Raw genomic sequence first — 15,479 nt, forward strand, 5'->3', positions numbered from 1 at the left:
TTCCACACTTATGTGAAATGTGAATGGAACGTTGCAGATTTGGGTTCCTCCCCCTGCAACTGTACCTGGGCCTCTGTAAAGCATAGCCCCGTGCTCTGTTTATCTACTCACCGCCCGGACGCCGCTCCTCCCTCTGAAACCATTCCTGGGCCTCTGGAAAGCAAAGCCCTGCGCTGTTTATCTACTCACCTTAGTTGCGTTTACTGGACATTATCTTGCACAAAATGTTATTCCCTTTATCCTGTATCCTAGTGGCGGCGCGGCTCTGGCTGCAGCGGCTCTCCGGCAGTCCTGTTTGTTTTGTGTTTTTTGGTTCTTTATTTTCGTTTTGGTTAGTCTAGTTTTTGGTTTTTAGTTTGTGTTTTTGGGGGGGGGGGGGTTGAAACGGGGCTTGCTGTCTCTCCCTGCGGGGGAATGCGACTTTTATGTCGTATTCCCCTTCTCTGCCTCCGTCTGCACTGAGGCCTAATGGCGGAGCTGGCGACCTCGAGGCTCAGGAGGCAGAGCCCGCCGGGACTCGCACTGAGCTCGCTCCCGTGAGGACGGCCCGGCTCGGGGCTGGAACAGGGCTTTCGTGAGGGGCTGTGACGGCCGGCCCGAGGAAGGAACGGTGCTCCCGTCGGAGTAGCCGAGCTCGGGGAGGTACGGCGTTCCCAGCGCGAGGGAGGAGCGGTGCCCGGTCGGGGCGGCCCAGCCTGAGGAAGGAGCGGTGCCCGGTCGGGGCGGCCTGGCGCGAGGGAGGAGCGGTGCCCGGGGGCGCCCAGCCTGAGGGAGGGTGCGGGTAGGGAGGCGGCCTTTCGGGGGGAGCGTGCCCGTCAGGGCGGCCCAGCCTGAGGGAGGAGCGGGCCGGTCGGGGCGGCCCAGCCTGAGGGGGGAGCGCCCGGTCGGGGCGGCCCAGCCTGAGGAAGGAGCGGTGCCCGGTCGGGGCGGCCCAGCCTGAGGGAGGAGCGGCGCCCAGTCGGGGCGGCCTGGCCCGAGGGAGGAGCGGCGGCCTGGCGCGAGGCTGAGACGGTGGCAGTACTCACGTGAGGGCGATCCGGCTCGGGGCTGGAACGATGCTCCGGGGGCTGGGACGGCAGTTCTGGTGGCGGTGGCCTGAGACCGGGGGTTCGGCCGCGGGCCAGCGGCTGCGTCAGCAGGTCTGGTGAGCGGCAGCTTCGACTACCCGGGCCGCGGTGTTTGAGCCGCGAGGACAGGTTTTAACATCGCCCGGGGGGTATCGCCTCAGCGCAGAAGGAGAAGAGGAGGGAAGAGACTGCAGCCCTAAGACTTTTGCCTCCATCACAGTGAGGAGATGTTGGGTGGACTCACTGTGGTGGATATTAATATGTGTTTATTGTTGTTTTTTATTGTATTGTATTATATTATATGTATGACTGCTTAAATTTCGTTCAGACTTCGGTCTGGATGACAATAAAAGGCTATTCTATTCTATTCTATCTGTACACTGTGGAAGGCTGGATTGTAATCATGTACAGTCTTCCCGCTGACTGGATAGCATGCAACAAGAAAGCTTTTCACTGTACCTCGCTACACGGCACAATAAACTACACTCAACTCAAATGCCCTATTTTGATTTATGAAATATCAACAGAGTTGAACAAACGTACACGTGTGAAGATTCAGTCGTTCGAACTCTAGCGATTAACGTGACTTTAAAACATTGTGGAAAACCTTCTCATGTGTCTGTTAATGTAAGTGTCTTGAGAGAGATAAGGGGAGAGAGGAGAGGAGAGGAGAGGAGAGGGAGACGGAGAGGGAGAGGGAGAGAGGGAGAGAGGGGGAGAGGGGGAGAGGGGGAGAGGGAGAGAGGGAGAGAGGGGGAGAGGGAGAGAGGGGGAGAGTGAGAGAGAGAGAGAGAGAGAGAGAGAGAGAGAGAGAGAGAGAGAGAGAGAGAGAGAGAGAGAGAGAGAGAGAGGAATATTGGGTGTGGAGAAAACTGATAATAATCCCCCCTCCCCCCCCCGCGTGACCAACGGTTTAAATCGCTGCTCGGACCCACGTGGGAACCGACCAATCTCGGGCTCGGACCCGCAGAAACCGGCCAAAGGGAGGCTATTGCCGGGCAGATCTCAGCAACAGGCTCCCCCAACAACCCTCAAAACTGCTCAAAAACCCTGAACAACGCCTCAAAAACGTTCAAAACCTCACGAAACTACTCAAAAAAGGCTTAAAACTGCACAAAAAACCCTCAACAACGCCTCAAAACCCCTCAAAACTACTGAAAACCCTCAAAACCTTGAACCTCTCAAAATCCCTCAAAAACACCTTAAAAAACCCCCAAACTGCTGAAGGAACCCTGAAAATGTTAGTATACCTACCAAAACTCGAAAAAAAACAAAGCTGCTCAAAAAACCCACAAGAGGCCTCAAAACGGCTAAAAAGTCCGAAACTGCTCCAACCCTCAACAACAAAAACACTTAAAACTGCTCAAAAAACCCTCAGCAGCGCCTCAAAAACCCTGAAAACTACTGAACCCCTCAAAAACCCTCAAAACTGCCCAAAAAAATCAAATCTGGGGGATTTGAGGAAAAGGGAAGAGATAAGACTTTGCCTTCCATCATAGTGAAGCAATGTTACAAAATTTTGAGATTTTAAAAATCAAGTCTGCAATTTATCCCATCAGACAAAGCATAAAAAGAAGTTTAATTTGACACCCAATTCACTTTCATGTCTTCAGTATTAAAAATGGCCATTTTCATACTCGGAAATTAGCATCTTGTTCCCTATTGATTTTCCATTGACTTAACACAAAAGCTGTGATCAAGTACAGTGAAATGGCCATAACTTTATTAAAAATTAAGAGAACTGAAAGAAATGTTCAGTTATTATAGATTGAAGCATTCTGAAACAAATATTAAACAATCTTACTTGGATGACCTGAAATTAAAACATATAATTAGTTAGTTACCCAATTGTAGCTAATTCCAAAATTAAATTACTAGATCTAAACATCTATCCATTTCTTAAGGAAAGATTACCATTTTTAAATAGCCTAAGAGTCCAAAGAACATTCACACAAAAATTCATAATAAAACATGATTTTTAGACTTCCGGTTGGCGCCACGATGTGAGTGGAATCGCGCCATTACAGCTCCGAAAAAAACTGAATTTAAAACGGGGGTAAAAGGGTCAAACAAACGCACTTACCACAGGAGATCGATTGCGAACGGCTCCGGCAGCGTTTAAAAGGTGCGTGACGTCATCAGGCGCGCGATTTTAAGAAGAAATTATGACCCAGCGCTCCCCTCCCCCCACCACTGGAAAAAAATCTACGAGAAAGGAAACTGGCCTCAGCTCGAGTGCAGCTGCTGCTTCTCAAGAAGATGTCTCACAGAGGAAAGCTGAAATGGAGGAACTTAAGACTACCATTCTAGGTGAGATAAAGAAGCAGAGGAAGGAGTATATGGAGGAGATAAAGAAGCAGAGGAAGGAGTATATGGAGGAGATAAAAAGTTTAAAAGCGGATATGCTGGTGTCTCACGAGAAAAATAAAGAAGATAAAGAAGACTTAATAAAACAAGCTATAACGACGGTAAAAAGTATGATGGATGAGTGGAAGGAAAAGGCTAATGCCGAGTTACAAACTCAAATTGAGGATGTAAAGGATATAGCTGCTGGGATGGAAAGAAAGCTGGATGACAAGATAGATCCTACTATAATTTCGCTAGACCAACAAGGCGAAGCAATTAAAGAGCTAAATAAAATTGCTGAAGTGAATACTAAGGAGACCGAAAAACTCCGTGCCGAGAACAAACGCCTCTTAGAATTATTACGTAAAACAAACGAGAAATGTATTGATCTGGAGGGACGCCAACGCCGTAAAAATTTGCGTATAGTTGGTCTGAGCGAAGGTCGTGAGGGGAGTCAAGATCCTCGAAAATTTGTTGCAAAACTTTTAATGGATATTCTGAATTTGGATCATGAACCCCTGTTGAGCCGTGCACATAGGGCTCTAAGACGGGCCCCTGGGATAGGTTCATCGCCCAGACAAATGATTGTAAAAGTGGCCTTTGACCATGTCTTCGAAGAAATGATGAAGATAATAATAAAAAAGAGAAACCTGAAATACGAGGGAGACAACATCAGTATTTTTAGAGACTTCCCAGCAGAAGTGGCCAAGAAAAGAGCACTATTTAAAGAAACAAAAGGTATCCTGAGGAATTTACAGAATACTAAGAATCTGAGATATGGCTTGATGTACCCAGCAATACTGAGAGTAACTTATGATGACAAGGAATATCGTTTCGTTAAGCATACTGAAGCATTGAAATTCGCCCGAGGCATACAGCAGAAGCCAGAAGATGAAGAGAGAGAAGATGCGGAGGAAGAACCCGAGGGAGAAGGAGAGGACTGAACTTTTATCATCGACCTGTGGTTATGAAATACTCACTTAGAAGGAAGTGGAATAATGGGCATTTAGTAGTAGTTCTGTATTAATTATTAGAAAATATTTAATTATTCCATGATAATAGTATTACATATTATAGTATTAAATATAATTGATATTAGTAATTAGCAAATAGTAATATGAATAATAGAAATAATTACTAAGTACTAAGTATATAAAGTTAGTACCCCACCCCAATATATATAGCATTTGAGATAGGAGCTGGTATAATCAACATCTTTTTTTTAAATTAAAAAAACGGAAGTCTTTAGATTAATGGCCACGTTAGTGTGGCTTTCACCTTCACATACTACACACTATACAAGTGTAGTTTCTTTTTTTTCTGAGCACCCTATTAACACCCTTTACTTTTTTTTATTATTGATATTTCTTATTGTTTTTGTTTTTTATTGATCTTATATTATATATTATTTGAATGTAGATGTGAAGGATATTGTGTATTTAGTTTAAGAAGACATAGATGCGGATTAAGGTGGATAGAAATTCTCATTGGATTGATGTCCGGGTGCAACGGGGAGCTGGGGGAGTCAAGAAGGCTACTCCAAAAAAAGCCGCCCTAATAGTAAAATGCATGATATAAAGGTGAAGACTGGGGGTGATGGAGTAACCTTCTGCAGTTGGAATGTAAAAGGAATTAATGAACCAATTAAAAGGGGAAAGGTGTTAGCTCAGTTGAACAGATTGAAGACAGATGTCATCTTCCTTCAAGAGACTCATCTTAAAAAAGATGCTCAACATAGATTAACAGCTAAATGGATTTCTAAGGTGTATCATTCTACATTTATTCATAAATCTAGAGGAGTTGCAATAATTATTCGCAAAGGTATACCTTTCATACAAAGTTCTATTATAGAGGATAAAGAAGGCAGATATGTAATAATTACAGGGGAATTATATTCAAAAAAGGTAATTTTAATGAATATATATGCCCCTAATTTTGATAATCCATTATTTTTTAAGAAAATATTTAATAATATTCCTATATCCACTCAACACAATTTAATAATTGGAGGTGATTTAAATTGTACTTTAGATAACTATCTAGATAGATCATCTGCAAAAAGGAAAGCTGCCTCGAAATCAAGTAAATTCATAAATGCTTTTATCAATACATCTAATATTAAAGACATCTGGAGGTTAGATAATCCATCCGGACGAGAATATTCTTTTTTCTCGCCCGTACATGGAACCTATTCGAGGATAGATTATTTTTTAATAGATTCTAAATTACTTCCTTTTACGTATGATGCAAAATATCATAATATTATCATCTCGGATCATGCGCCATTAACATTTAAGATAAAATTAAAAGATATATCTAATAAAACTACTACCTGGAGATTTAACCCTCAGATATTAAAGGACAATGACTGTTGTAAATATGTGATGGATCAGATTAAATTATTTTTTGAAACTAATGATAATCCTGAAACTTCTCCATCACTATTTTGGGACACATTTAAGGCATTCATGCGTGGCGCAATAATATCCGCACAAGCACATCTCAATAAAGAAAATCGAAAAATAGAACAAAATTTAGAAAATGAGATAAAACGTCTAGATAATGAAAATATAAAACAGCCTTCCAAAGAGTTAAGTAATAAAATTGCATCAGTAAAATATAGATTAAATAAAATATATTCTAATCAAGTGATTAAACTTTTTCAACAAACTAAGCAAGTGTATTTTGAATTTGGAGATAAGCCACAAAAATTACTAGCACGACAGCTTAGAAAATTAGAAGATGAGAAGATGATACACGGAATTAGATCTGAGTATGGAAATATATTAATTACTCCAAAAGATATTAATGATAGATTTTTACAATATTATAAAAATCTTTATTCGTCAAAACTAACAGGACAAACAGATAGTATGGAAATATTTTTACAAGAATGTCAAATCAATAGCTTAGATCAGGAAGGTAGAGAATTGTTAAATGCTGAAATAACAGTAAAAGACATTATAGAATCAATTAGTTCGCTAAAGAACGGAAAAGCAGCGGGCCCAGATGGCCTGAGTGCAGAATTTTATAAAAAATTTCAAGATCTGATTTCCCCAAGATTACAAATAATGTATAGATATGCATATGACCAAGGAAAATTACCAGAATCTTTAAATGAATCCACAATTACACTCATCCCTAAAGTAGATAAGGATTTGGAAGATCCTGGATCATATAGAGCGATTGCCCTTTTAAATACAGACCAAAAAATATTAACTAAGGTCTTATCTAGGAGATTAAGTTTAGTGATCTCTAAATTAATACATTATGATCAAACAGGTTTTATCCCAAAACGTTACTCATCCCATAATCTCAGACGTTTGTTTAATATTATATATTCAAAAAGAATACGAGATACGGAACTAGCGGTTATATCACTAGATGCAGAAAAAGCGTTTGATCAGGTGGAATGGATGTATTTATTTAATATAATGGAAAAGTTTCAATTGGGGGATAGATTTTGTAAATGGGTAAGAATTTTATACTCGAATCCTATGGCAAGAATTTTGACTAACCAAATTTTATCAGCCAAATTCAAACTCTCTAGGGGATGCAGACAGGGATGTCCGTTATCACCCTTATTGTTCGCATTGGTGATAGAACCATTGGCGGAAAAAAATTAGATCTGAACCTGAAATATATGGCTATAATACTGATACAACAATTAATAAAATTTCTTTATATGCAGATGATGTTTTGATTTATATTACAAAACCGGAAATTAGTATTCCCAACCTGCTAAACATTATAACTAAGTTTGGTGCATTTTCTGGGTATAGGATTAATTGGGATAAAAGTGAGATTATGCCAATAACAGGAATAAATCTAAATACATTACAACAATACCCATTAAAAGTAGTTACAGACAAACTTAAATATTTAGGGATTAACGTAACTAAAACTCATAACTCATTAATAAAATCCAACTATCCTCAACTATTAGATAAACTTAGAAAAAATATTTTATATTGGAAAACACTTCCTATATCCATGATTGGTAGAATAAGTGCCATAAAGATGGTATTTCTACCGCAGTTGTTATATTTGTTTCAGGCTATTCCTTTTTTTCTTCCGAAAACTTTTTTTTTAAAAATTGATAATATTGTCAATAGTTTTATTTGGGATTATAAAAATCACAGAATAAATAAAAAACATCTATGCAAAGCTAAGATAAATGGAGGATTAGCACTTCCAAACTTTTTATATTATTTCTGGGCTGTTCAGATTAAGAATATGAATTTCTGGTGGGTAAATATGGATCATGAACCGACATGGTTAAATATAGAAAAGGAAGACTGTCTACCTTTCAATGTAGGTTCGATAATTTTTGCACCAACGGAAGTACAAAAAAAATATTATAAAGACAACCTAATAATATATAATAATAGACGTATTTGGAAACAAATAGTTAAGACTCTACATTTGGATAATCTCTCATTTAGATTACCAATTATGAATAATCCAGCGTTTAAACCTGCTATATTAGATGGGGGGTTTAAACAATGGGATGATTTAGGAATTACAAGGATAGAACACCTTTATAGAAAAGGAAAATTTCTTTTATTCCAGGAGTTACAAGATATTTATGGATTGTCTCCACAACATTTGTTTAGGTATTTACAAATTAGAGATTATATTAAATCCAATACACAAGATTATAAAAATAAAGAAGCAGGATTGTTAGACGAACTGTTTAATTTACATCCAAATACAGAAAAATTAATAGCCTATATATATAACATCATTTTGGATAAGGAGAATCCAATAACGGAAATATATCGTCAAGCATGGGAAAATGAAATGGGATTGGCTATAACAAAAGAAAACTGGGAAGAAAGTCTACAACGAATACACCGGTGTTCATTAAACGCCAGACATATACTGACACAATTTAAAGTATTATATAGGTTACATTATTCGAAAACTAAATTAAATAGTATTTTTCCGAATCTCTCCGCTATTTGTGATAAGTGCAAGAAAGCAGAGGCAAATTTAATACATAGTTTCGTTACATGTCCTAAATTGAATTATTACTGGACAGAAATTTTTAAAGTTATTTCTGAAGTCATCAAAGTTAAATTGGACCCTAACCCAAAGCTAATAATATTTGGAATTCCGGATTTACATCTATCACTTACAGTAAATCAAAGAAATTTCTTTGATTACTGTTTGATAATTGGGAAAAAAATCATATTGAAATTTTGGAAGGGAACATTATCCCCCACAACCAAAATGTGGGCAACAGAGATGATGGAGACGTTACATCTGGAAAGAATTAGATTTGTCCTATTGGACAAGTATAATTATTTTGAACAGATATGGTCTCCATATATACAGTATTTAGAGAAGTAGATGTTCTTGGCAACACAGCTCGGCGTGCACCCTGCGGGATTTGGTGAGAATAATTCATTTTTATATTGGAATTAACATATATGTCTTTATTGATACTATCACTTGTAGTAGTGTTATTAATAATACATATTGTGGTTACTCAAATTTTTTTTTTTTTTTTTTTTTCGTTTCTCTTTTCTTTCTTATATATAATCAAATTATTATTTAATCACTCTCTTAATGATTTATAACTGTTCTATTCTTTCTCTATCATTATTTCTAAAAAAATAGTAGATAAGTATTACTAGTGTTTTACTTAATGCAAATTGAATTAATTTGATATAAAGTTGTTTGAAGCATTGTAATTGATTACCTTTAATAAAAAAATATATTAAAAAAAAAAAAAAAACATGATTTTTAAATCTCATTGACATTAATTTATATGCCAAATGGAAGGAATTTAGTGTTCAATTGCTGTAAATTAATGACCATTTAAATCAGCTTTTGAGTGGGATCCTGTGGAATGCGATGGTTTGGAACGTTCCCATTACGGTGAATGTGTACCCCATATGCCCAGAAAAATACTGCGGGATTTAATGGGCCCCAAAATCAGCTACTCGCAACATAAAATTTTGTATAAAGTGATCTTAAGAAGCGCTTATATAATGTAAAAATAAACAGCCTACTTTGCCTTGTCCCCTACATGAGATCCGTCCCGTTGTCGGCGGTCGCGGCTTTAGAGAATGATTTTTAACCTACTATAACAATTAAATAAACCAATTTAGTTTTTAAATAGCTGCAGCGAACTAATATTGCATCGATTTTTCGTCAGCAACTAAGTAGGCTGAACAACCTCGATTTCAAGACGAGAGAAAATCGCGTTTTAAACCCGCCCCCCTCTCAAACGCGCCAAAGTCGCGCACACGGGCAGCGACAGATCTGCAGCGCCGCTGAAGGTAAGTTTTGCAACATACCTACATAGTGAGGAGGTGTTGGAGACTCACTGTAATGGATGTTTATGTAAACTGTGTTAAGTGTGGGTCTTGTTTTTTTTTTCTAATGTAAAAAAACTGTAGTAAATGTAATTTTGTTCAAACCTAGGTTTGAATGACAATAAATAGCATTCCATTCCATTCCATTCCAAAAAAACATGAAAACTGCTAAAAAAAAACGTCAACAACACCTCCATTCCTCCTCTGGTCCTCCTCCTCCCCTCCCTCTCTCCGTCCCTCTCACTCTCTCCCTCCCACCCTCCCAACCTCTCTCTCTCCCTCCCTCCTTCCCACAAACCGCTCACTCCCTCCAAACCCCCTCCTCGAGCCCCTCAAAACCTCCTCGTCCCTCCCTGAAAACTCCCCCCAAAGAGATCCTAGCTTTGGTGTCCAGGACTGCCGTTGTGACCCTGTGACCTGGGCACGTCTCCGTCCTCCAATCACCACACTCTATCCTCAGTCCCACCTCTAGCCTCGCGGAAAGCTGGGATTTCACCGGGTTTTAAAATCCGTATTACAAAAAATTGGTGGGGATTGTCCCCCCACCTCTCAAAACCTGTCCCCCCCAGGAGTTCTTTCACTGCCCTCCCTAGCATCGCCTCCCCCACACCCCCTCGCCCCACACCCCCTCGCCCTCCCCTACACCCATCCCTTCCCCGACACCCCTCCTCCACACCCCCTCCCATAAACCCCTCCTACAGCCCTCCCCCTCCCCTCAACAATGCATCCATTCCTCTGGTCACACTCTCTTTCTCTCCCATTCCCTCTCACTGTGTGTGTGAGTGTGTGTGTATGCGTGTACACTCTGCTTGAAATGCTGTGAAATTGGATTTGCTGGCCTGCACTCTGCTTGGAGTGCTGTGAGGTTGGATTTGCTGCCTGCACTCCGCTTCAAGTGCTGTGAGATTGAATGTGCAGGCCTGCACTGAATGACTTTTGTGGTAAATTGATGGAGAGGTGGAATATTGCGTTGGGGGACCAGCCTCCCGTGTGAAGCAGCGACCCAACGGGTCCCACTCAGTCCAGTTCTCTTTAAAATTTGACTGCTTTCTGATTTTCAGCAAATCTCCATTTTAAATTTACGCACCAAACTTGACCAAATCAAACTATTTCACAGTGAGGTCAGGGTAAACTTGCTTTATTTGTTACATAAGGAACGAATGCGCGGAAATTTTCTGTAAAAAAAAAAACATTACGTTTTAGGGCCAGTGGCAGCCAGCTGGTACTGTGAGCAGTCGGCTGTGTGCAGTTTGGCTCACTTTAGCATTTTCACTTGGGTACAGTATGAATGAGAAGGTGCTGGTATTGTTGATTGTCTGCTCCACGAGAGGGGCAGGGGGGGGGGGCATATTAAGAACACTTCTCCATCCATTTCCCACCACGGATGGCTGACCTGCTGAGTTCTACCGGCACTTTGAAGGGGAATGGACGGGCGACGTGTTGGGTCCGGACACTGCTGTTACTCCAGCTTGTGTGTCACCTTGTCAATGTTCGTCTTAAAAAGCAGACAGCAACAAAAATGTTAAAGGTAAACCATGGCAATCTTTAATTGATTATCAGACAGGAGTGGCAAGATCTGCAATGAGCACGAACAGTGCTTCTCGGGCTCCACTCTCAGAACAAAGGAAAGTTAGCACAATTATACATTTTTCTTATCAGTAAAACACTCCTACCAAGTCCGAATATGGCATGACTGAAAGATTCGGCAGCCTGTCAGAATATAAGAAAAGCTGGGTCCAAATCAAGCTCATCCAATAACAAGTTATTACTTATCTCTAGAGCGACAGCTTTTTTTTTCAATCTTGGCTTCTTTATGGCCTTGAAAGATGCAGATGTTATTTCACAGGCTTCCATCTTAATGGCTTTATTAAAAAGACAACGTCCTCCATATTGTGTTGCATATAATTTGCAAAGTCATTCAGACTTGGCATCGAGCCATTCTTTTGTTCTACTAGACCATGCTTTTGTAGAAGAACAACTCAATTTTAGATTTGACTATTAGCTCTTTCAACCTCACTCTGGCAATGGAGGAGGCTCAGGACAGAAAGATCAGCGTGGGAATGGGAAGGGGAGTGAAAATAGTTGGCAACCAGGAGATCCAGCGAGCCTTCGCGGACTGAGTGCAAGTGTAAGGTGAAATGCACGCCTAGTCTAGATACAAGGAGAGAGAGTGCGTGTTTGAGAGAAAGAGCGTGTGCGAATTTGAGAGAGCGCATGTGTGAGTGTGCATGTGTGTGTGAGAGTGTGTGTATGAGAAAGTGTGTGTGAGAAAGCATGTGAGAGAGCAAGAGAGAGAGGGGGAGTGTTTGTGAGAGAGGGACTGTGTGTGTGTGTGTGAGAGAGGGAGTATGTGAGAGGAACTGTGTGTGTGAGAGTGGGTGTGTGTGAGCGTGAGAGCAAGATAGAGGGAATGTGAGTGAGTGTGTATGAGAGAGAGAGAGAGAGAGAGAGGGAGTGTGTGAGAGAGCGAGAGTGTGTGTGAGAGAGAGGGAGTGTGTGTGACAGAAAGGGAATGTGTGAGAGAGAGCAAGAGAGAGAGGGTGTGTGCGCAATAGCGAGACAGGTTGTGTGAGAGACAGCAAGAGAGGGGTGCGTGTGTCAGAGAGAGGGAATGTGTGTGTGTTTGTGAGAGGGACAGAGAGGGTGTGGGACATGTACGGAGGAGACGTGGGGAGGGGAGGAAGCTATTTATTTCTGCCTGGGAGTGGCACCGGAGGGAAGGGGTGTTGATGGTGTGTGTGAGAGACAGGGAGAGAGAGAGGGAGTGTGGAGAGAATTTGTGTACGAGTGCGAGGGAGAGTAGAGGGAGGGGGGAAGAGAGGATGCATATGTGCAGCTTTAAAGGACTGGTCAGGTAGCATTTGGAGTATTGCACACAGTTCTGGTCACCATTACAGGACTGATGTGGATGCTTTGGGGAAGGTGCAATGATGGTTAACCAGATTGGTTCAAAAACGAGAAACTGCAGATGCTGGGTTACAAAAAAGGACACAAAGTGCTGGAGTAACTCAACAGGACAGGCAGCATCTCTGGAGAGAAGAAATGGGTGACTGAAGAAACGACCCGAAACTTTACCCATTCCTTCCACCATTTTGTGTTTACCTAAACAGCGCCTATCCACGTGGCGGTGTGCCAGCAGGCTGGAGGAGCGGGCAGGTGAAGGGGTGCTGGTCGGTGTGGACTCGCCGGTGCTCCTGCAGGTGGCCAAGGTGGGTGAAGACCTTACCACAGGAAGGGCAGGGGAAGGGACGATCACCGCTGTGGGTACACTGGTGCTGCCACAGGCTGGACATGCGGGTGAAACCCTTGCCACACTCAGCGCACACAAAGGGTCTCTCTCAGGTGTGTATCGGCTGGTACTCCTGCAGCCCCCATGCTCTCGTCACTGTGTGAGCAGCTGCTCGCCAGCGTTGGTCCGCCGGTGCTGCCGCAACCCCCGCGAGCTGTCAAACTCCTCACCGCAGTACGGGCAGTCGTAGGGCTGGCCACTGGTGTGCACGCGCTGATGAGGCAGGGCGTGGGAGGCCATGGCAAAGTGCTCTCCACACACCGGGCTGGGGAAGGGATGGTCGCCAGCGTGCACTCGCTGGTGGGACTGCAGCCCGAAGGAGCGGGTGAAGCTCTTGCCGCACTGGGCGCAGGTGTAGGGACGCTCGCCGGTGTGGGTGCGCTGGTGCACCAGCAGGTGAGCAGACTGCGTGAAGCCCTTGCCACACTGGGCGCAGGTGTAGGGGCGCTCCCCGGTGTGAGTGTGCTGGTGCTCCAGCAGCCTGGTGGAGCGGGTGAAGCCCTTGCCGCATTTGCTGCAGATGTAGGGCCGCTCCCCGGTGTGCAGGCGCCTGTGCACCTTCAGGTCCCTGGACAACTTGAAGCCTTTGCCGCAGTCGGAGCAGGTGAAGGGCCGCTCACTGCTGTGCACCCGCTGGTGATCCCGCAGCCCTGACGACTGGGTAAAGCTCTTGCCGCAGGTGGAGCAGCCATAGGGCTTCTCGCCTGTGTGCACCCGCCTGTGCACCTTCAGGTGTTGTGCCATCTTGAAGTTCTTGCCACAGTCGGAGCAGGTGAAGGGCCTCTCTCCGGAGTGCATGTGGTTGTGCCGCAGCAGTTTGTAGTAGCAGGTGAAGCTCTTTTCGCACTCCGAGCAGTCGAAGGGACGTTCTCCCGTGTGCACCCGCCGGTGCGTCTCCAGTTTGCTCGGGCTCTGCCATGCCTTGCCACACACGTCGCACTCATAACGCTTCCCTTTGTTGTGCCCCGTCATGTGGCCCTCCATCAAAGCTCAGCCCCTCGAAGCACAGCCCGCACACCGAGCAGATGGGGGCTCATGGACACCCAGGCCGCACTCAATGGCCAGTCACGTCCACGTCTCTCCGTCCACAGCAACGGCTCCTATACCCTGCAGGAGAACACAGAGGGTCAACAAGCTGGTAAACAGGACATTATTGGCACATATTGGGTGCGTTTATGGCGGAGGAATCCGTTATATAATTCCGCACGGCTCCGTTGCGCAGCGGTACAGTTGGTCCCTCACCACCAGAGACCCAGGTACGATCCTGAAAATGGGTGCTGTCTGTGCGGAGTTTGTACATTCTCCCCATGCGTGATACAGCGTTAGAAAAAGGCCCTTCGGCCCAACTCCTACCTGCACTGCTCGATCCCTCGGCACACTTTCACCCAGCGCCCCGCCATTCACAGTGAAGATTCTGCCCTGGTTTGACTTCCTAAACGGCAACACCCTCCCCACCCCTAAAAAAAGTGACCTCCTTCCTGTGGCTCCCTCCCCCCTCCCCCAAACAATGTGAACCCATCCCCACCTGGCTCCCTATCCCCTTGAATCCCTGCCCCCTCCCTTTGCTCCCTGCTTCCCCCCGCTACTCACTTCACCCCTTTTCCACATCCAGCCTCCCAGCCCCCTCCCTCCCTCCACACTCTCCCTCGCTCTCCGTCTCTCTTTCTGTCTCTGTCTGTCTCTCTCTCAAACTCTCTGTCACTCTCTGTCTGTCACTCTCTCTGTCTATCTCTCTGTCCCTCTCTCTCTACCCCTCCCCATTGTGTCTCTACCCCCCGCCACTCTCTCTCTGTCTCTCACTCTCTCTGTCCCACTCTCTCTCTCTACCCCTCCCCACCCTCTCTCTCCGTCTGTTTCTCTCTCGCTCACTCTGTCTGTCTGTCTCTTTCTTTCTCACTCTCTCTGTCTGTCTGTCTCGCTGTCACTCTCTCTGTCTCGTTCTCTTTATTCTCTCTGCCTCTAACTCATTCTCTGTCTGTCTCTCTTTCTTTCTGTCTATCTGCCTCTCTCTCTCTATCTCTCTCTGTCAGTCTCTCTCACTCTCACTCTCCCCCTCGCTCTCTGCCCTCTTTCTCTCTCTGTCTCTTTCTCTCTCTCTACCCCTCTCCCGCAGTTTCTCTCTCTCTATCTCCCTCTCTCTGTCTCTCTCACTCTGTTTATCTCTCTCTGTATCTCTCTCACTCTGTTTCTCTCTGTTACTCTCTCTCTGTCTCTCTCTAATCAATTCAATTTTTCAATTTATAAAACTTTATTGGCAAGATAAAAACATTGTTATATTGCCAAAGTATAAAACATGACATACATATTTAACATGCATAAATATAAATACAAGTATACAGTGCATGGATAGATATGTCCCTGTACATAAACTCACAATAGGCCTTTAGGGGGGTAGCACGTAAGGTCACTGGGTCATAGGGCTCGACGCACGGAGCCGCTAAATCCAACTGG

General features: G+C 43.7%; 1 protein-coding gene across 1 annotated transcript; it reads right to left on the reverse strand.

Moving 5' to 3' along the window:
- Positions 1–12,246: 12,246 nt before the first annotated feature.
- LOC116991096 (zinc finger protein 154-like) lies at positions 12,247–13,826 on the reverse strand. Its single transcript, XM_033049448.1, has 2 exons — positions 13,747–13,826; positions 12,247–13,467 (listed from the first exon to the last, which is right to left on the reverse strand). Exons 1-2 carry the CDS (start codon positions 13,824–13,826, stop codon positions 13,122–13,124), a joined length of 426 nt encoding a protein of 141 aa, XP_032905339.1. The 3' UTR covers positions 12,247–13,121.
- Between the last annotated feature and the right edge of the window lie 1,653 nt (positions 13,827–15,479).

This window comes from Amblyraja radiata, chromosome 32, assembly GCF_010909765.2.
Source record: "Amblyraja radiata isolate CabotCenter1 chromosome 32, sAmbRad1.1.pri, whole genome shotgun sequence".
Classification (NCBI taxonomy): Eukaryota; Metazoa; Chordata; class Chondrichthyes; order Rajiformes; family Rajidae; genus Amblyraja; species Amblyraja radiata.

Coding starts and splice junctions, on each gene's coding strand:
- LOC116991096 (XM_033049448.1), bottom strand. CDS start 13,826: ATGCACTCCGGAGAGAGGCCCTTCACCTGCTCCGACTGTGGCAAGAAC. Junction 13,468..13,746: donor CAACACCTGAAGGTGCACAG/GCGGGTGCACAC, acceptor GGAGCGCCCCTA/CACCTGCGCCCAGTGTGGCA.